This window comes from Monoraphidium neglectum (genome assembly GCF_000611645.1).
Source record: "Monoraphidium neglectum strain SAG 48.87 unplaced genomic scaffold scaffold00862, whole genome shotgun sequence".
NCBI classification, from domain to species: domain Eukaryota; kingdom Viridiplantae; phylum Chlorophyta; class Chlorophyceae; order Sphaeropleales; family Selenastraceae; genus Monoraphidium; species Monoraphidium neglectum.
In genome coordinates this window covers 1-19372 of record NW_014012766.1, presented here as the reverse complement: position 1 = coordinate 19372, position 19372 = coordinate 1, and the positions used below count along the sequence as shown (strand labels likewise).

The following is a 19372-nucleotide window of genomic DNA, read 5'->3' as shown; positions in this document are numbered from 1 at the left end:
GTGTGTGTGTGTGTGTGTGTGTGTGTGTGTGTGTGTGTGTGTGTGTGTGTGTGTGTGTGTGTGTGTGTGTGTGTGTGTGTGTGTGTTAGGGGAAGTGAGGGGGTGCTTTTCGAACAACGTCACACCTGCGACCGTGCAGGCTGACAGCTGTGACACTGCAGGAACCACGGGTGACTGCAGACAAGCGCAGGCGTATGCGCCCGCTTGTACAGGCAAGCGCACTGCATGGCAAGGCGTGTTCTGAAATGTGCTCAAACTGGGGACACCCAGCCGTTCCAGGGGAAGCCGAGCAGTCGAGGTCGTGCTAAGGATGGGCAGCCTGGATGTGCTCCTGATTGGGAGCCTTTCACGCCTTGACGCCCGCAGAGGTGCACTCAAATTGAACATTTCCAAAGCATTCATACCCTAAACAACTGCAGCTTGAGCTAAAGTACGCTGTTTTGACGCACACAATGTTGCCACAGACCCTTCAGGGGTTTCTGTTGAAAAGAAATAGAGAATACCGCAAGCAAAACCTCCTCGTAAGTATGTGCAGTGTGTCGGCTTTTGAGCACATCGGGCGAACCTGATCGTGCGTGGTTGCCTGTGAAGCAAAAAGCAGTACAAATCTTTGCACTAAACTCAGGGCAAGAAGTACCAGCGCCGCTGGGTGGAGCTCACGGAGGACGCGCTGACCTATGGCGCGTCGCAGCAGGAGGTGCAGACGGGGAAGGCGCGCGTTTACGCAGGGCGCGACCTTCTGTGGGTGCGGCCAGAGGAGGAGCTCAAGTTCACGGTGAGGCAAAGAGCGCATTGCAAAGGCGGCTGGAGGCCTTACCCCATGTATGCCTGTGGATTCACGCTGTGCACACGGTCAAACATGGTCAAGATGGTTGTGCACATTGCCCTCCAAGTGGCCCTCGCAAGCCGTGCGTTCGCATCGCCTCCATAATGGACGGATCACAGCGCACCCACTGTTGCCACAGGTGCGCTTCCCCGAGCGCTACCTGACCTTCAAGGTTGAGCGGGGCGGCGGCGCTGAGCGCGACAGGTGGGTCGCTGCTCTGCAGGGGCTCAAGGACGCCATTGAGGCCGAGGCCGAGGCGGCCGAGCAGGAGCAGGCAGAAGCTGCTGGCAGCCAGGCGTACCTGGAAAAGCTCAAGCAGGTGGGTCAAATGGGTGACAGGTTCAAGGGGTCGGGTGGGGCTTTGCTTGCCTTGTTGTGCCCAGCCAGCGATCTGGTCTCCAGCCCGCGTGCGGAGGCGCTGGGCCCTGCAAGACAAGCATTTGAGCCTGCCAACTATAATCGCTTGTGCGCGCAGGGGGCTCGCAAATCTCTGGCGTTGAGCCGCACCAACAGCCCGCACGCCAGTGCCTCCGGAGCGGGCGCAGCTGCGGTGCCAGTGGATGCCAGCCGCAGCGGCGGCAGCGGTGCTGGTGGGGGCCGCCCACCTTCCCCTAGGTCTCTGCTGGCCAACCCTCACCTGGGTGCTGCCTTCATGTCAGGCCCTGGCTCGCGGCCCGTCTCATCCAGGGGCGCGGCTGCGCTGCGCCCGCTCTCTGGCAGCAGCTGCTCCAAGCTGCCAACCAACCTGGCGCTGCAGGCTGCAGGGGGTGGGGCACTTGGCACTGGCGGCAGCGCGGCATGCTCCAGCAGCGGCGGTGACGAAGAAGACGAGGAGGAGCCCGCGAGCGGCGCCTTTGCGCACGTGCGCTCCCCGCGAGGCGGCAGCCAGCCCGGCAGCCAGCCTGGCAGCCGGCCGGGCAGCAGGAGCTTGGACCTGCGGGCGCCAGCTGGCGAGGCGCTGACACCCAGGGGCATCCTCAAAGCGTCATCCGCCGGCCGCGCCAGCAGGGGCAACAGTGCCAGCAATGGTAGCAGTGCCGGAAGCCGCGGCGGCGGCGGCACGGGCGCCGACGGCGGCAACACCTACCAGCCGCTCGTGGCGCCCGGGCCGCATGCAGCACCACCGCTCACCGGCGTTAGCCCGCCAATCATGGTTGCGACGCGGCCGCGGCCGAGCCTGGCACGCATGCAGACGCCGGGCGTCTTGCTTGTGGATACCAACACCGCAGCGCCAGCCCCGGGCCCCTCCTCGGCATCACCACCGCCACCGTCCGCGTCGTCTCGGCGCGACGGCTCTGCGACAAGTGCGAGCGTGCACGATCAGCAACCTCAGCGAGAGCAGCAGCAGGGGCCATTGAATGATCCAGCGACCAGCGATGACGAGGTGCTGAGGCTGGATTCAAGCGAGCTGGTGGCAACACCTCGGCCGCGCCCCGCACCAATACCGAGCGCAGCGGTGCCCGCGCCGCCCGCTGTGCGGCCGGGATCCGGGGCTGGGTCGAGGCCGGGCACGCCCCTCAAGTCGGCCATGAAGCAGGGCAGCGGCGCCAGCAGCGGCGCCAGCAGCCCCGCGACACCCCCATCACCGGCGGTCGCGAACAGCGCCGGACGCATTGGGGCGCATACGCCCGCAGCAGCACTGCCGCCTTGGACGCAGCAGCAGCAGCAGCAGCAGCAGCAGCAGCAGCAGCAGCAGCAGCAGCAGCAGCAGCAGCAGCAGCAGCAGCAGCAGCAGCAGCAGCAGCAGCAGCAGCAGCAGCAGCAGGCAGGCGTCTGCGCCGCTGAAGACTGGGACGCTGATGAGGTTGAGGCGCAGCTGTTGGAGCTGAGCGCAAGCCTGCCACGTTTCGCCCACTGATAATTTTTATCACATACGTATGCAGCGCGGCTCAGGGGAGGGTGGCTGACATGTTGAGCCAGGGGCGCTGTGGTCTGATGTTCTCACTTCTATATAGTGCAAGTCGGGCAGTGGTTGCGCTACCATGGCGTCAGGCGGTCACCAAAAGTGTGTGATCTGTGACGCAGGCTGCAGATGAATCTAGAAAGGGCGCGCAGCGTGCGCAGATCTTGACTGGCTGCTTGCCGGCGCCGTCTATCTGGCGTGGCTGACGCACACGAGTAAAGTCAGGTAAAGTTGTGGAGGCAGGTTACAATACAGGTGGCAAAATGGATGCAGGTGAACGAGGGGGCGCGTGCGTGAAGCCACTCACGGCGGCAATGTGATGGAGAGTGCAGGCCTATGAAATGGGTGCAATGGAATCACAGGGCAAGCGCAGGGCGAGTTTGGACAAAGCCGAGATACACTATTGAAGGAGGACAGCCAAGTCATAGCCAGGGATTGGGTGGCGGTGCGTGAGGACGTGCTCACAATAGATGATGGAAAGCCAGACAGCGGTACCAGCGAGGGAGGCAAACAGCAGTTGACATGTGTGGAGGGTTCCACGAGGCAATTGCCTGCTGGCCTGTGAATTCCACAGGACCAAACAATGGGCTTTGCGGTGCAAGGCAAGCTGCGTTGTGGGGCAGGATTTGCCTGCACGCAGCAGGGCTTGTTTGCTATTCACCCTCAAAGGACGATTCCGTGAATTATTCGGTGGGGGGCGTGGGCACGTGTGCGCTGGGGCCACACGGCACGCACGCACGCCTGCGCAATTTATTCCGGGGGGAAGTTTATGCAGTACACACGATCGTGGCATGGTCAGAGAGCCAGAAGGCCAGGGCTGAGACAAGTATGAGGATTGCGAGTCAAACATGAGGGAATTCGGGCAGCACGCAGTGCATGTCACATACAGCAGCCTGCAGTCCTGCAGAACTCAGGAGTGGTCAGTCCCCATGTGCACCGTCAAGAATGGGCAGACAGCACAATGGCGTTCAGGACAGACAAACGGCAAATAATACAGGAGCAGGCCCAGCACTGGCAAGTCGCACTTGCTTTGGGAGGGTTCTTGGGGTGCAAACGTGCCCCCCTTGCCAGGCCCAGGCGGCCAACGCAGTACTCGCGCCGCCGCGCGGCCACATGCCCGCCCTCACTGCAGCGGGGGCGACACGTTCTGTGGGAATTGGCCAACCACATTACCCGGGGGATCGTAGTGGCAGACAAGCAGCTGGCAGGAAGCTGCCCAGCCGCAACCGGCCGAGGTCGAGCCCTTCCACAGCATCTGGGTGGCGTGGCCTGAGAGGGCAGAGCGCAGGCCGGGGTGGTGCCGCCGTGCGAGCAGGGATGAGCGCCAAGCTGGAGATGTAGGTGATGTCACACTTTAGTGCGCAAGCGGCAGAAGGCCGACGGCACATGCAGACCAGCCAGCTGCCCATGCAAGCCCAGCGGAAGCACCATGTGCTGCTGCTCCCTCTCATCACCTGTGGCTGACGAGTAGTCGCTGCCGTAGGAGTACATGCGGATCTCATCATACCAAGCCTGCCATCAGAAGGTTTACAGTGCAGACGTTCAAAAGCTGGCACGAGGCAGAGGTGGCGGCTGGGGCTCCGCTGGCTGCTGAACAGTGGCGGAGTTGAGCAAGGTTGAAGCATGCAACATGTAAATCAATCATAGCCACAAGGCGATAACCTTTCTTTTTCATGCTCAGGTGAAGCCATGAGCACCTGCACGGCCTGCAAGGGGTCAGGGAAGTACTGCGCCAGGTTCTCCCCTGGGCCGCTGTGCTGGAAGACGCAGCGGTCCGCCCAGGCCTGAGCGGACGCCGCCAGCTGGCCGTTGAAGGCGAGCGGCGCAGCGCCGTGCTTGGCTCGGAGGCTGTTGTGCAACGACAGGATGGAGTTTTGGTTGAAGCCTGCGGAGGGGTGAGGTTGCAAGGGGGAGGTGGGCGAGGGTGCTTTAGGGTGAGGGTCTCTGCAAAGGAGCGGCAGGTAACCGTGTTCAGAAAACTGCACCATTAAGCGCCTGCATGCGAGCGCCTGAACACATGCTGCATGCAAGCATTTGCTCGCATGCTGCATGCGAGCTCCTGCATGATTGCTGCATGCCAGCGCCTGCGCGCATGTTGCATGCGAGCGCCTGCATGTATCTCTAGCAGTGTGCTGGGCCCCATGATGCGCACCGGGCGAGCCTCCTGAACCCTGCTGCGGCATGCTGGTCTGCTGCCCCTGCTGCAAGGCGCCCTGCGGCTGCTGCATCTGCACAGCGCCCTGCTGAGGCTGTTGAGGGTAATACTGCGGCATCTGCTGCTGCGGTGCGGATTGGGGGTAGGCAACCTGCTGCTGCAGCTGCTGCTGCATGGGCTGGGCGTAGGCGGGCATGGCGGTCTGCTGGGTAGCGCCTTGCTGGAAGGACGGCACCGAGCTTGAGGCGTACGCGACTGCCTGCTGCTGCTGGCCGTTTGAGGAGGCGAAGGCCGTCGCGGAGGTGGGGTCGGGGAAGCCGGACCAGGTGCCTGTGTTGGCAGCGTGTGCGTTGTTGCGCAGCTCGGATTCAAACGGTCTAGACACAGCGCTACAGATAAGGCATCTGAGGCCGCACAGCAGCGCTCAGGCGCCGCTGAAGATGAGAAAAACAACATGCTGAGGGCCATGCGTCGAGTATGCACAGGCAGCGATGGCGCTTACCCTGCTGTTGCAGCGTGCGTCCCACCACAGCAAGGTGCAGCGGGCGTGCTGCGAGGGTGCGCGGGGTAGCCAGCGCAAGCACCAGCAACACCATGGATGGGATCTGCATGGTGTCGATGATCGGATGAAAGCAGCAGGCGCTTGGCCCTTGTCAATGGCGACAACGTTGAAAGTACGACACCCGCGTGATCTGAATCGTACGACTATGGATAGACCAAACCCATAAATATGGATGAAATCGTAGTCTGATACCTATACGAGCTTTGATGGACATTTGAAGGCTTGATTTTGGGCATTTTGGCTGGCTGACTCCCTGCCAGATCGTTTGATCAAGCTTTGTTTGTGGTGTGAAGTTCGTTGTGCATGCCAGACAACTACACTGCCCTTTGACGTGTGCGGCTGACATTGAAGAACACTGCCAGCCTGCACGGTCGTGATGCACATGGCCAACGACACTGTTGAAACACGGCGCATCCCAACCATCATATGTGCGTCGGGCATTTGCATGGCACCCTGGCGCGTTGAATTGCTCTGCCCTGGGTGAGTTTGGATCTGTCAAGGCTTGATGCAGTTGTCATATTGTCGTTACCCAGCGTTCCAGCGCAGACAGAACATGGCACTCACCCTGCTGCTGACAGAAGATGGCTGCACACAGCATGCCTCGGAGAGCACATGCAAGTAGCATGACCACAGGCGAGCCGCACGTGCAAAGGCACGCTTCCCCTTGGGCAACCCCTCCGAGGGCGCTGGCGGACGAAAGCGGCAACAAAACCAATCAATGGCTGGTAGCCAGCACCCCCTGTAATCCAGGCATCTGTATAATCCAGGCGTTCCAAAAACCCAGGCCCCACTCAAGGGAACATGGCAAGCTGCAGGAGCCCAGTGGTCTCAGGGAATCCCATCACGAGGTTAAGGTTCTGCAGGGCCTGCCCGCTGGCGCCCTTGACGAGGTTGTCAATCACACAGATCTGGGGGTCAAACGGGGGGGGGGGGCCAGGATGCGGAAGCACGGGCTTCATGACACGCAGCGCAGTCACAGTTGCGCAGTCAAGTGTGTTGAAGGTCCCAGGCACAAGCGTCACACACAAAGCGGTCGGGGCGAGCAAAGCAGCGCGCAGCGGAACGGCCAAGTGTGCTGCGAGGTGCGGGTGGGGCAAAAGCAGAACCCATTCTCACCACGATGGCGCGCCCTGCGATGCGGTCCGGGAAGACGTTGATGAAGCAGAAGTTGGAGCCGCGCACGTGGCGCGTGTGCGGGACCACGCCCTTGGGCAGGATGCGCACAAAGGGCTCGCCGGCGTAGCGCGCCTCGAGCTCGGCGCGCAGCGAGTCGGGGGTGGCGCCGTTCTCGAGCTTCACGTAGATGGTGGACTGCATGCCCCTTGATTTTGGTGTTCGTTTGGGGTTCGGCGGGCAGGGTTTTGCGGTTTGGGGTGGGTGCTGGGGGCAGGGACGCTTTGCTGAGCGAGCGGGGTGGGGGGAGGACGGCATGACGGCCAGGCGGCGAGGGCGAGGATGTTTTGCAGCACAGGTCACGGCAGGGTTTCTTGGTGGACAGCATGCAGGGGAAAACCGCCCATGCCAGCAGTTCACGGGCCGTTGTGCGTGGAAGCATGCTGGGCACACCTGGTCATGCACATGAGGTGGGGCGTGAAGCTGACGCGTACGTCCGCGCCTGCAGCGTCGGACAGCCCCTGCGGAGTGTGATAACACCGGGGCACGGGCGCAGACATCAGTCACACAATGTTTGCACAGCCGCAAACCCATGGCACTGCTGCGAGGACGCATACAGCGCCTGCCGCATCGCATCCATGTTGCAACAATCCAACCACACCTTATCATGCGCACTGCAAAGACCCCTGCATGCTCTTGCTCAGTACTGCAGCTGAGGCCACAAATTGAGTCCGGTTATTGCTGTGGCAGCCGCAACAGCCTCACCTGCTCGATCTCGGGCATGTGCCTGTGGGATGAGACGCCGTAGGCGTTGATGCCCTCTGCGATCTCTGTGTACAGGTTGGACTCCTTGGCCGCGCGGCCGGCGCCAGACACGCCTGGCGCCGTCATGGTTGGCGGTAAGGAGGACAGGAGGACAGGAGTAGGCGTGCGTTAGACAGGCGCGAGGCATCATGCCTGCTAGGTGCAGAGGAGCACAGCTGCTCACTTCTGGCATATGATGAGGCAGCAGGATGGTCCCGACGAACAAGGAGTATCTCATGCAGGCGTGCTTTGTAACCCCTGCAATTGTAAACGCCGCTTGAACACATGCAGCAACATTTGCAGGCACACGCGCGACCGAAGATGCACTTACCCGACTTGGCGTCGATGATGATGTCATCCTTGGAGATGAGGCCCTTCTCCAGCAGCGGCACAAGGGGGATCTGCACGGTCGTGGGGTAGCACCCTGGGTTGGCCACAAGCCGCGCCTTCTTGACCTGGGATTCAGAATGGGTACCAGGGGTGGAAAATTCGTTGCCTGAGACGAGCCTGCAAACACTCATGGCCTCACTGATACATTTTGCTTGAGCTCAGTACACACAAGGCACGCTGAAACGGTGTTGGGTGCAGGGAGAAAACTGTCCAAGCATTTGCTTGCACGCACAAGTGTGAGCATGCGCACATATGCACACACACACACACACACACGCGCGCGTGCGCGCACACGCACACGCACACATACGCACCCACCTCCTCGCGCTTCAGCTCAGTGAGGCCGTACACCGCCTCCTCCTGCAGCTCAGGGGCCGCGTGCTCGCCGCCGTACCTGGAACAACAGGCGCGCGGCCGCGACGGGTCTCAAGGGGTTGAAAGAGAAAATTCAGGGCCCGACCCCGTCCCTTGGCAGTCTCGCCAGCCGTATGCGTCTCTAGTGGGCATTACCGTTGGCTGTCAACATACCCCTAAGGGCAGCGTGTGGCATAGGTGTCAAAAGACCTAGGTGCACGTCAGCGATATCTATAAGCCGTACGCCAGAACCGGTTAGATGCCACCGGTGGCAGTCCGGCGAGTCGACCAATCTGCACACCGCAATCAACCCCCCGAACCAAGGCTATCAGTCTGTTCTACCGGCCCAAGCAGCCCGCGAGCCCGACGCCCCGGCCGCACCCACCACTGCGCGTATGTGTTGACGTCCCGCAGGCGGAAGTCAGCCGACAGGTCCACAATCTTCAGATTGGTGGGCAGCGACTTGATGATCTGCTGCGTCGTCGCGTGCGGCAGGCAGCAGAAGACGGCGTCCACCTGGCGGGGGACGAGAGACAGCAAGGCGGTCACATGGTTGCCCTACTCGTCAGCACCGGAGGCTGGGACGCTGCAGGATGGCTCATTTCTTCCCGCCAGGTGCGGGGCCGCCTCAGCGACGCCAAGGCGGCAGCGGCAACAATCGTGGTGCCGACGCAAGCGATCTCGCTGCACCTGGTCAAAGTCCACGTCTGCGATCTTGACCAGCGCGCCGATGTTGGAGGCGCTGACCAGGTGCGGGAACACCTCGGCAAAGCTCTGCGAGCGGGAATTGGGCGCTGAAGAAGTTGTGTGTGTGTGCGCGCGGCGAAAACACACGCACGCAAGCTGCCTGGCTGCGCACCATAGGCCAACTGCCGCGTCCTCCCACTAACAAGAGGCCTGGTTGCCCGAGCTGCGCACCAGCTAGACTCATGATAGGCTGGCTGCAGTGATGCGGCCGCGCACCTTGCCAGCCTGCTTCTCGCCAGTGAGCGCGGCGATCGTGATGTTTGGGTGCAGCGCGGACAGCCGCACCACCTCCGCCCCCGTGTAGCCCGATGCACCCAGCACCGCGACGCGCGCCACGTCCTGATCAGCGATGTTTGGGGCAAGGGGCGCCTGGTGGCCTCAGGCCACGAGGGTGGGCGGGGGGGGGGAGCCTTCAGGCCCCCTGCTGCGAACGGGCTCCAACAAAAGCCCCTCACGCATTATCAAGCGTCTGCCGAGCTCACGCACAGAAGTTGGTTGCGCGCTCTGTACACACACAACACAAGCGCATGAGCTTGGTCGGCTGTAACTGGGCGCCATGTGGCGCGCGGCCGCGACGGCAGCATGTCGGCACACAATGACACACGGCCCACGCACCGCAGAGGCCTTGCAGACCATCTTCCGGCCAACACGTGGGCGAACGGCCGCGCGCTGTGCTCCAGCGGTCTTCATGGTGGTCGACTGCATGGCTACTGGGGTAACTACCGAGCCTAATACCTGAAAATGTGTGCTTCTTTGATGTGCGTACCAAGTACGGAGATAGGGAAGTGCCCTGCCGGCAATGCAGCTAGGTTTTTTCGGTCACGGGATACAGGAAAGGTTGCGACAAGAGCTGATGTCGCTTGTTAAAGAGAGATCAATCACTGTGGTATTGGTCCTTGACAACAACAAGCTTTGCCTCGTGAGTGCTGAGATCAGGCAGATCTGACCCCCCTTCCCCCACGACATGAGCGACGCCTTCAGCAATGCGAGGACACGAATGGCCAATGTGAGATTGGTGCTGCTTCCTATCTGGGGCCCCACACCCGCAGCTGCGTGCTTGTTGTGCAGCGGCTCTGCTGCAGCACCCGTGAGGAGTGCATGTGACTACTTCGCCCTCACTCCCTTCCCCGTTGTAGGGCTGGAATGCCTGGTTGCGCGACAGCGGGGAGCGCGCCTTGACGGCGGGCGGCACAGCCTTCATGTGGGGCAGTGCGCTGCACGCGGTCTATGTGATGGCTGTGCCGCAACCGCTGCGGTCTACGGTGGCGCGACGAAACGCAAACCTGGCCATGGTAGGCGGCACGTGGGCTTTTAAGCATACATCATCACTGCCACCTTCCTGCTGCAATTTACGCTCCTGCGCTAAGCCTGCTGCTAATGCGAGGGATTGCTGCAGCTGCGATGTCTATCCTAGCGTTTTTTCGCACGCCATACGGTAGTCCAATCGAGTAGTTCGCCACCCACCCGCATCCCCACGCCATACAAAACAATCCACCGCGCACAGCGCGCTTCAGTCGCTGCGCTTCTGGCGGTGTGCTCGTACGACTACCTGCAGACGTCCCGCATTACCGGGGAGCACGCGCGGCTGGCCGCAGAGTACCGCGTGCTCATGCGCGCGGCTGCCTCGGTGGCCGGCGGCGCCGACGACGCCGACGCTGACGAGGGGCCTGCGGCACGTGGAACTGCGCAGGAAGCGGCAGCGGCGGCCGCCGCTACAAAGGGTGCTGCGTGAGGCAACTCTGAAAAAGTCAGCATCACTCAGTTCCCCCCTTGACTGCAGCGGCCTCGCGCCCAAGCAGCACGCGTGGCGGCGCCATCGCAGCTGCTCTAGCAGCGACCACGCCGTCAAGCGCTACCCGCCATGCGGCTGTCGCAGCCCACTGCTGCCCAGAGCAGCGGTGGTTGATGCAGCGCTGTTGGTGCGGAGGCCAGCACAGCTGTCTGGTCAAGGCTCCGCAGGCAGCGCTCGGACACCTTGCTGCAATTTGGTGCCATGGTGTGGCAGGCATGGGCCGCTTGCCGTTCCCCTAAGCACGCGGCTTGTATGTCCCCTCTGGATGCGCGGGAGCTGCAGGACACTCACACCGCGCGTCGCCGTGCGTGGCGATGCTGGGAGCAGCTACCGCGCTGGCAGGCTTTGTCTGTTGGAAAGCAGTCGGTTCGCAGCCGCCCAGCTGCAGCAGCCGCGCCAGCAGCAGCTGCAGGACCAGCAGCACAGCAGCGGCGATTCCCATCATCACCGTCATCACTATCATCATCATCATCATCATCATCATCATCATCATCAGCAGCAGCAGCAGCAGCAGCAGCAGGAGCAGCAGCAGCAGCATCGGCCTCTCGCGCTCTGCGACCACAACTCATTTGCTCATCAACCCCACCCCGTGCGCTGGGCTGAGTTCAGTACCCACCTTTGCTGTTGCCGCATGCCCCAGCATCCCGCTTGCCAGCAGACGCCGCACGGCCACCCTTCATGGGCGGCGCTGGTGTTGATTGTCCAGTGGACTGTGCGGTAGGTAGGCGCAAACGGTTTCACCCACTTCTGCCTGCCTTTCACCAGTAGCCAACATTTTGAGTCATACTGTGGGGTTGCAGTTGTTCGCATGTAACAATGCCGCACAGTTGCACCACGACTACCTGTTTGAGAAGAGTTGGAAACTTTGCATCGGCGGCCGGCAGATACAGTGCAGCTCACACGGTCTTCTTGAGCTGACTGGTGCAGGTGGCATCAAGGGGTCCACATTGGTAATATGTGCCCTGCCACGTCTGGCAAACTTACTATGACAATAGGTGTGCCCCAACACAACTCATTATTTGGAGTGACAAGCAGCCTTGGTGTGCTGATTGTTGATCAGTGCAATGCAACATTTCAGGGTCCCAGAAGCTGGTAAGCTGCACCTCAGTTATAAAGGAAGGACCAACGGATGTAGGCATACAAGTGCAGCTGCAACAGCAACCCCTCCGAACGAAGACCCTAATGCGCGCCGCAATTCGACGCAACGCAGCTGCAGCAGGCTATGCGTGTAAAGCATATGATTGTATGTCTGTCTTTTCAAACAATGAATCCAAGTTCGATGTGATGCAGGTGCAAATCTGGACTTGCAAGCGTGCCACCCACTCAGCCACACCTCCACCTCATCCAAATTGTTCAGGCATTTCCTTACTGGCTTCAGTCGGCTTGTTTTCAGTCAGAGCTATGTTTCCAATTTGAGCTCTTACAACAGCTTCAAGGACGCCCACGGCGCCAAAGCTGGCCAGCAGCTGCTCGCCAGCTTCTGCGACTGCGTGCTGCTTGCGCTTGGTGCCAGCGCGTCGAGCAACCCACATGAGGACGGTGACGCCTGTGGCGCTGCTTGTTGGGCAAGGGATCGATGCCCGTAGTCAAGGATTATGCACACACAAAGAAGTGGCGGTTGCAGCGAGCCAATCCTGTCTGGCTCATTCGAGAGACGTTGCAGGGCTTTTGCAGAACCTGCTATCGTAGTAAGCATGGGCTGCTGGCCTGTTTCGCTTCTGGCCACTGCATGCTGCTGGGCTGGGGCGCCTGCCTGCCTCTGTGTGTCCTGCGGCCCGTTGATTTGATTGCAGCGACACTCCAGTGCCTGGCATCCTGACCGTTCCAATTTATTGAGGTCCCATTACCCTGGCGCAGCTGCCACCCGGCCGGCCTTGCAGGCTTGCCTGAGGCAATGCTCAGGCCAACATGAAGCATGTGCGCAACGTGCTTGGTGATAGCAACACACATGCGTGCACGCATATACGAATGCACCGACACGCATACGCTTGATGTTGACACGCGCACACGCACAAGCACATACTCACAAGCAACTTTCCAAACCCACGCACACCTCCAAGCACATACACGCGTGTTGTGCCAGCTAAAGTACAGGAATCGTTGGTTCTGTGGCGACGCGCAAGGTGTCAAACGCAGCAGGGTCAACAGCAAGTGTGCGCTTCAGTGGGCGGCAACCCATAACTCAACTCCAGTGGAGCAGACTGCAGTGATGAGTGGCAGTGCAAGCGTGTCATAGAAGTGTCACAAGCAGTTGCCAACCGCAACTGTATTGCGGCCAGCCCTCAGACCCAGTATCAAGGATGTGCACAAACCAATTCAGAAACAGAAATAGTGCAGCTGGGTCAACCTCATGCATGTGCTGTGCTGCGTGCAGGTACTGTAGGCAGCGTGCAACTGTGGGCAATATGTCTGTACCGCAAGGTAGACCATAACCACTGACCCATGAGCTGGCCTCACAGCACAACCAATAGGCCGCATGCCTTGAACGCAACAGCCTTGATTCCAGAGGACGCAGAAGTACCGTAAGCTGGAGGGCTACAGCTTGGACCACTCATCTCATCATCGGCCTGCAGTACGGGACTGTAAACACCAGGTCGGCATCGCGCTCCAGTGCTGCAGGTCAAGCCAATCAGCCTACGTGCAGCCTCGCCAAACAAAATATCTACAAAATAAAGTATCTGTTCTCATACTCTTCGCACAGATCTGAGCGTTATCAGGGTGGACTCGCCCCACGCCAGAGCAACTCGCGGGTGACATGTACCCATAGCTGTCACGCAAACGTGACGCACGCAGCCATGGATGCGACCGTCCAGGCCGTGGCAGGCCGCGTGGAGTCGGCACTCGCGCTTGTCTGCGACCCGGCATTGCGCGCCGCCGCCCGCCGCCAGGCTGGCGCTTCAACAACACGGCGCCAGTTCGGCAAAGCCATTGACAGGTTGGAAGCGGCATGCGCGGCGCTGCCGCAAGGGCTGCTGCTGCGGCCCGCAGCCGTGGCGTCTCTCCTGGCTATGTTGGCTGACGAGTCAGCAAGCATGCTGGAGCTGGATTCGGCGATCACCGCCTGCTGCTGCTTCCTTGAGGCGCCCAGCTGCTTGCGGCAGGTGCGTCGGCGGCTGTGGTGGCGTTCTTTGCGAAGGAGGAGGATTAAGAAATGCCGGCCGCTGCGCCGGCATGGAGTTTTCCGGCACCAGACGGCGGGCGCCGCAATTCCAGGCCTGTACTTTCTTTGCATGTCTGTGGTGCTGCTCGCCAGCAAAGCGGCTCGCATCGACCAGCTCTTCTCATTTTTCTCCCTCGCCCTTTTCTCCCCTGCCAGATGGCCGACGCAGGCTACGCTCAGGCGCTCATGCGTCTGACGGCGCGCGGCGATGTCAACTGCGCATCGCTCAACGTCGTGTGTGCAATGATGCACGCATTGTCTCAGTGCAGCCCTTCAGTGAGGTTTGACCTCCTTATGATGCCTGAGGACGTGGCCGGCGTCCTCATTGCTGCAGCCCTAAAAATTGGCGAAGGCGCGGCTGGTCCGCTGCAAATGCTTGCGACGATGTCGTTTGATTTTTTTCCGGAGGGCGGCGGCGGGGACCCCGCGGCGGCGACGGCGGCGGAGGCGGCGGCAGCCGCGGAGGTGGCGGAGAGAATTGCAGGGGACGGCGCTTTGATGGACGTCGTGCGCCGCGAGCTGAGCGGCGGCGACACGTTCTGGCCGGCCGTGCGGCTGGTTAGGGCCCTGCTGAGTGACCCCTCGCGCCGACGCCCGCAAGAGGCCGCCGTCGCCGCGCTCGGCGATGGGTCGTCCGTGCTGCGCGGCGACGGGGGCGCGCGGCCGGGTGACCCTCATTTGGAGGGCAGGCTCTGGATGCTGGCGCGGCTCGTCACAGCGTGCGGGGAGGAGCAGCGGGAGGAGCAGCGAGCGGCCGTGGCGGCCGCGGTGGTCCAGCATGGCTCCATCCCGCTGCTGCTGAAGGCGCTGACCAACGCGTATTTTGCCGTCAGGGCCCACGCCGCTGCCGTGCTGCTCACGCTCTGCAGCTACCCCGTCACCCGCGCGGCCGTCTGCGCGCACCCGGCGGCGCTGGCCGCGCTCTCCAGTCTGCTGCGTGATGCCAGCGCGGCGGCGGTGGCCGCAGACAGCAAAGATGCGCACGCATTCGCCGCGCTCGCGACCGACGCGCTGCAGGCGATCTACTGCCTGGTTGTGCACGACGCCGCTGCAGGCAACGCGTTTGCCGCGATGGCGCTGGCTCCGTCTGGCTCGGGCATCCTGGACGCAGTGGCGCAGCAGCTGGCGGCGCCGGTTGTGGACGAGCCTGCCAGCCCCAGCGATTCTGAGGAGATATCGGTGCTGGCATACGCCGCAACCGCCCTCATCACCATCACCCGCGCCGCGCGCCGCAGCGGCCGGCTCGCGACTCTGCAGACGAGGCGTCCCCTCGTGCTTGGGGCCGCCGAGGCGCTGGTGCGGGCTGTGGAAGGCTTTGACAGGAACGGGCGCCGGCGTGACGGGGGGCCGCCGCCACAGCATGGGAACAGGTTGGCGTTGGGGGCGGCTAAGGTGCTTTTAGACACGCTGGACTGCCTTACAGACGACAGCGCAGACGACGCGGGCGCCGCCGCCGCGCTCGGGGCGCTGCGTGAGAGTGGGCCCGAGGCGCTGCAGGCTTTCGGGAATGCAGCGGCGCGCGCGGGCAATGCGTTCCAGATGGCTCGCATGGCCGACGCCCTCCTAGCGGCGCGGCCAGAGGGCGGCGCGCACGCGGAGGCGCACAAGCAGAAGCTGCACAAAGGCGATGCGTTTAGGAACGCCATGCCTGTGCGCCTGGCAATACGATTTGAAGATTTGCAGCAGCAGCGGCAGCGGCAGCAGCAGCAGCAGCAGCAGCAGCAGCAGCAGCAGCAGCAGCAGCAGCAACAGCCACACCTGAGTGAACAGCGGCAGCAGGAGCAGCAACAGCAGCAGCAGCAGCAGCAGCAGCAGCAGCAGCAGCAGCAGCAGCATAACTCAGCCGGCAGCACCATCAGCAGCGGCCACAGCAGAGACGACTTCTCAGCGGAAGCGGCGCCCACAGCAGCGGGTGCGGCAACAGACGTGGGACAGGACAGGCAGAAACCGCTGGCCTCCAGCAGCAGCAGCAGCAGCAGCAGCAGCAGCAGCAGCAACAACAACAGCAGCCACGCTCTGCCCGCAGTCGGTGAGGGCTCACCCGAGCAGGGGTGCGGGCGCGCGAATGGCGACAGATGTGCGGCGTGCGCCAAGACGCAGGAGGACGGCGCGCGGCTGCGATTGTGCCGCGGCTGCCGCTCAGTACGCTACTGCAGCCTGGGGTGCATGCGCAGCGCATGGCCCGCCCATCGCCAGGCATGCCAAGAGAGGCAGGCAGAAGCCAGCGCGCCTGCGACACACCAGGCTGTTTGAATGCAACATGAAGGCCAAGCTACCAATGCTCTCACTTGGAACAGGTTTCACATGCACGCCATTGCATCTCGAATTGACGAAGTTGTGCCACATATCGATTTCCATGCCACAAGCTTGATGGTTACAATTTTGATGTATGTGTGCTGTAAGGTAGCTTGCAACACCCCCAGTGCAACTGCGGACACCAGCAGCAGCGATGCTGTGCATGCTTTGGCCTAATCGCCCTGTGGCTTCTTTAAACGATGTTACATCTCAAATCAAGCCCCTGAATAAGGTGCTCTGCTTGTAATGCAGCTGCAGGAGGTTCTGCATGTCAATCAAATATGTGCGAGGATGTTGATTGGATGCACATGCGATTCTGGAGGTGAATCAGCAACTGGGCTTGCAAAGCTTGGCCACCCGCCTGAATTCAGCGCCCGACGCTGCCTTGCACCCGCTCAGCCGCCATGACAGCGTCCGTGCCCACTGCTGCACCACAAACGCCGCCCAGTACGCATGCGGCGCCGCGGCCCTCCAGTCAGGCACGCATTGCACGTCTGGGTCGCAGCTCTTGGCCAGCCACCACGTTCACCCAGGCGTCACGCTTCACCCAGGCCGACATCTCCTCTGGGGGCGGCAGGGACGCGCGGCCGGAGAGTAGACTGAACGGATTCACGGTATGTCATGAAAACTTTGGGTTCCCATGTCCTGCTGCGCGCCGCCAGCTGCAGCCGCTCTGCAGCGCGCCATCTCTGTGGCGGGCCGGCGGCGGGTATGCGCCAACCAGCCTGCCAGTTGGCCACATGTGCGCTCAAGGCTCGCTCCTTGCCCTCTGCCTGTATCTCCAGCAGGCATGGAGCCTGTCCAGGGCAGCGAGTTTGAAATGGTGGAGCGACAGCTGCTGGAGATGCTCCACGACATCAGCTTGGACGGCCTGCTGGGTGAGAATACCCCTGCCTTGAAGTGCTGGGGGTACCCACCCTCGTGGGGCGCTGGTGGAGCCTGCTGATACGCCCTGCTGTCACTGTAAATCCCGCTGGTGCCAGGAACGCAGTGCCCAGCATGCACCAGGCGATGGCGCCTGCCAGCCGAGGCGCCGACCCACAAATAAATACGCGATGTGTGCGGTCGTGGCCCAACACGCCACAGCGGTCAGACAATTTTCATGGAGATGTGCGCAACAGGAAGGACATGATCGTCAACACAGCCACAGGTCACAGCGACGAGGACCACCTCGCCAACAGTGCCTTGTAGACGCGCAGCAAACTGCCCACAGTAGTGGCGGCAGCACCTTGACGTGAATTGCCGTGGTCAGCTGCCACCACCCCAACCACCAGCACGACCGCAGTGTGCGCAACGGGAAGGCGCCGAGGGTCGGTACAGCCACTGGTCACAGCAATGAGCAGCTCCTCAGTAACACACGGCCTTTCAATTGCCTCGGAAACGCAAAGCCATGTGGCGTCAGTAGTGGCAGCAGGACCTTGGCGCATACTGCCTTGGACAGCTGCCACCACCTGAACCGCCATCACCACCGCGCTTGGCAGCACGCAATCACCCTCAACAATGCACGATTCCGCAGACAGAGCCATGCCACCACTGTCCCGGTGCTCCGCCGGCCCCCCCGCCCGCCCTGCCCAAACCAAGCGAAATGTCGCCGCCGCCGGTCGCGTGAACTGTCACCGTGCGCCGCAAGGTGACGTGGTGTCACCGAGTCACCTGGGGGTTTGTCGAATCCAGGCAGCTTCGCGGCCAACCAGCACTGCGACCTCTGTGAGCGTCTCATACGACTTGATGCACATTAGCAGGATCGTGAGTGCTGCGTTTCTTTCCGTACAAGCCTCATGGGTATCACAGTAAAGGCATAATCGATCTGCAGGTCGCTCTAGGGGCCTATAGTCCGTTGCAGCGGGCCCAGCAGCCTTGTTTGTATCGTTTTCAGCATACTAAGGCGGCATTGAGGCCTCATGATGGAGGAACAGGACAAATTTCTGAAGGAGGCCTCCACCTCCGTCAAGAAAAATGCATACTTCATGTCGAAGGCCATGGTGCGTGGATATGCAGCTGCTTGCCCGCTTGAGGCGATCCCGTGAGCTCAGATCATGCATTGCTCACAGGACGAAGACAACCTGCGGGAGGCCCTGCGGTACTCTGCAGCAATGTTGGGGGAGCTGCGGACATCCTATCTCTCTCCGCAGAAGTACTACGAGCTGTACATGCAGGTCTTCGACCAGCTTGCGCACCTGGAGGTGCGGGCGCGGCGAGCGTGCGCTTGATCGCTCAATCGCAGCCTGGTATCCCAGTATCACCACTGAGGCGGTGGGAAGGACTGTTATCAAGCGTTGATCTCATAATTGCCAGGAGGGAGGAGTTGCTCTTACCAAAACCCCAAGAATGCGGCCGCTCACAACCCCCAAACGCTCTCAACCCCATCCCGAGTGACGAGAGCCCTTACCCCGCGGCCGCAGTCGTTTTTCGCGGATGAGCACGCCAAGGGGCGCACCTACTCGGAGCTATACGAGCTGGTGCAGCATGCAGGCAACGTGCTGCCGCGCCTGTGAGTCGCCGGCCGCGGTGCTGGCTTCCCCTGCTTTGGCCGCTTGCTCGAGCAGCCAGCGGAGCAGTAGATGCTGCCCGGCGCTGGGGCGCAAAGGCGCTGCGCTGGGCGTGCCTGGTGCAGCTGCCAAGGCCACAGGCAGTTGCACCAAGGCGCCTGCACAGGGACGCCCGTGCTGAGAGCGCGTTGTCAACGCCGCTGCCAGAATCGCTCGCAGCGCACACAGCGCGCCGCCACGCGCACATACAGTTGGCACCAGCTGGCGGTCAATGATGGTGCAGCTTTGTCATCTAAATCCTCGTCTTTCACTGCAATCGCGCTCCGTGGCTCGTTTCTCAGGTACTTGATGGTGGCGGTGGGCTGCCTGTTCATCCGCTCTGGGGAGGGGTCGTCTAAGGAGCTGCTGAAGGATCTCGTGGAGGTGAGCTGATCTGGATTACATGAGCTTGAGTCCTGATCTGACCTGTCTGAAAGTCCAACTCAACAATTTGCCTCCTCCTGAATGAGGAAAACCTGTTGTTGCGAACAACTCTAGCCGTTCTCTGCACAAGAAATCTATGTGCATCGCTAGGCCTTCACCACCCCCTTGCTCGACGACGCACCGCTGAAACACCTACCACACTGCCAGATGACTAAGGGCGTGCAGCACCCCACGCGCGGCCTGTTTCTGCGGGCGTTCCTGTGCCAGCGGTCGCGCGGCCTGCTGCCGGACACGGGCTCGAAGTACGAGGGCAGGTGGGCAGGAGCAGACGCAAGGGGGTGGCTGGCTGGGTGGGTGGG

At 61.7% G+C, this 19372-nt stretch overlaps 5 protein-coding genes across 5 annotated transcripts; 3 read left to right on the top strand and 2 right to left on the bottom strand.

Annotated features, from left to right (window-relative positions):
* Positions 1 to 310: 310 nt before the first annotated feature.
* On the top strand, positions 311 to 2684 carry MNEG_5670 (hypothetical protein; the record flags this gene model as incomplete). Its single annotated transcript, XM_014045858.1, has 4 exons — positions 311 to 325; positions 626 to 775; positions 966 to 1145; positions 1302 to 2684. The coding sequence occupies 4 exons, from the start codon at positions 311 to 313 to the stop codon at positions 2682 to 2684; spliced, it is 1728 nt and encodes a 575-aa protein (XP_013901312.1).
* Positions 2685 to 3852: 1168 nt separating this feature from the next.
* Positions 3853 to 5495, bottom strand: MNEG_5669 (hypothetical protein; the record flags this gene model as incomplete). Its single annotated transcript, XM_014045857.1, has 5 exons — positions 3853 to 3876; positions 4158 to 4241; positions 4427 to 4614; positions 4882 to 5214; positions 5387 to 5495. 5 exons carry the CDS (start codon positions 5493 to 5495, stop codon positions 3853 to 3855), a joined length of 738 nt encoding a protein of 245 aa, XP_013901311.1.
* Positions 5496 to 6237: 742 nt separating this feature from the next.
* MNEG_5668 (N-acetyl-gamma-glutamyl-phosphatereductase) lies at positions 6238 to 9544 on the bottom strand (the record flags this gene model as incomplete). Its single annotated transcript, XM_014045856.1, has 10 exons — positions 6238 to 6354; positions 6563 to 6767; positions 7025 to 7080; positions 7325 to 7437; positions 7695 to 7818; positions 8072 to 8147; positions 8493 to 8623; positions 8798 to 8881; positions 9071 to 9193; positions 9470 to 9544. 10 exons carry the CDS (start codon positions 9542 to 9544, stop codon positions 6238 to 6240), a joined length of 1104 nt encoding a protein of 367 aa, XP_013901310.1.
* Positions 9545 to 14190: 4646 nt separating this feature from the next.
* MNEG_5667 (hypothetical protein) lies at positions 14191 to 17047 on the top strand (the record flags this gene model as incomplete). The annotated part of the gene is made up of 2 exons (XM_014045855.1): positions 14191 to 15835; positions 16890 to 17047. 2 exons carry the CDS (start codon positions 14191 to 14193, stop codon positions 17045 to 17047), a joined length of 1803 nt encoding a protein of 600 aa, XP_013901309.1.
* Positions 17048 to 18005: 958 nt separating this feature from the next.
* Positions 18006 to 19022, top strand: MNEG_5666 (hypothetical protein; the record flags this gene model as incomplete). The annotated part of the gene is made up of 4 exons (XM_014045854.1): positions 18006 to 18083; positions 18153 to 18284; positions 18504 to 18592; positions 18932 to 19022. 4 exons carry the CDS (start codon positions 18006 to 18008, stop codon positions 19020 to 19022), a joined length of 390 nt encoding a protein of 129 aa, XP_013901308.1.
* Positions 19023 to 19372: the final 350 nt, after the last annotated feature.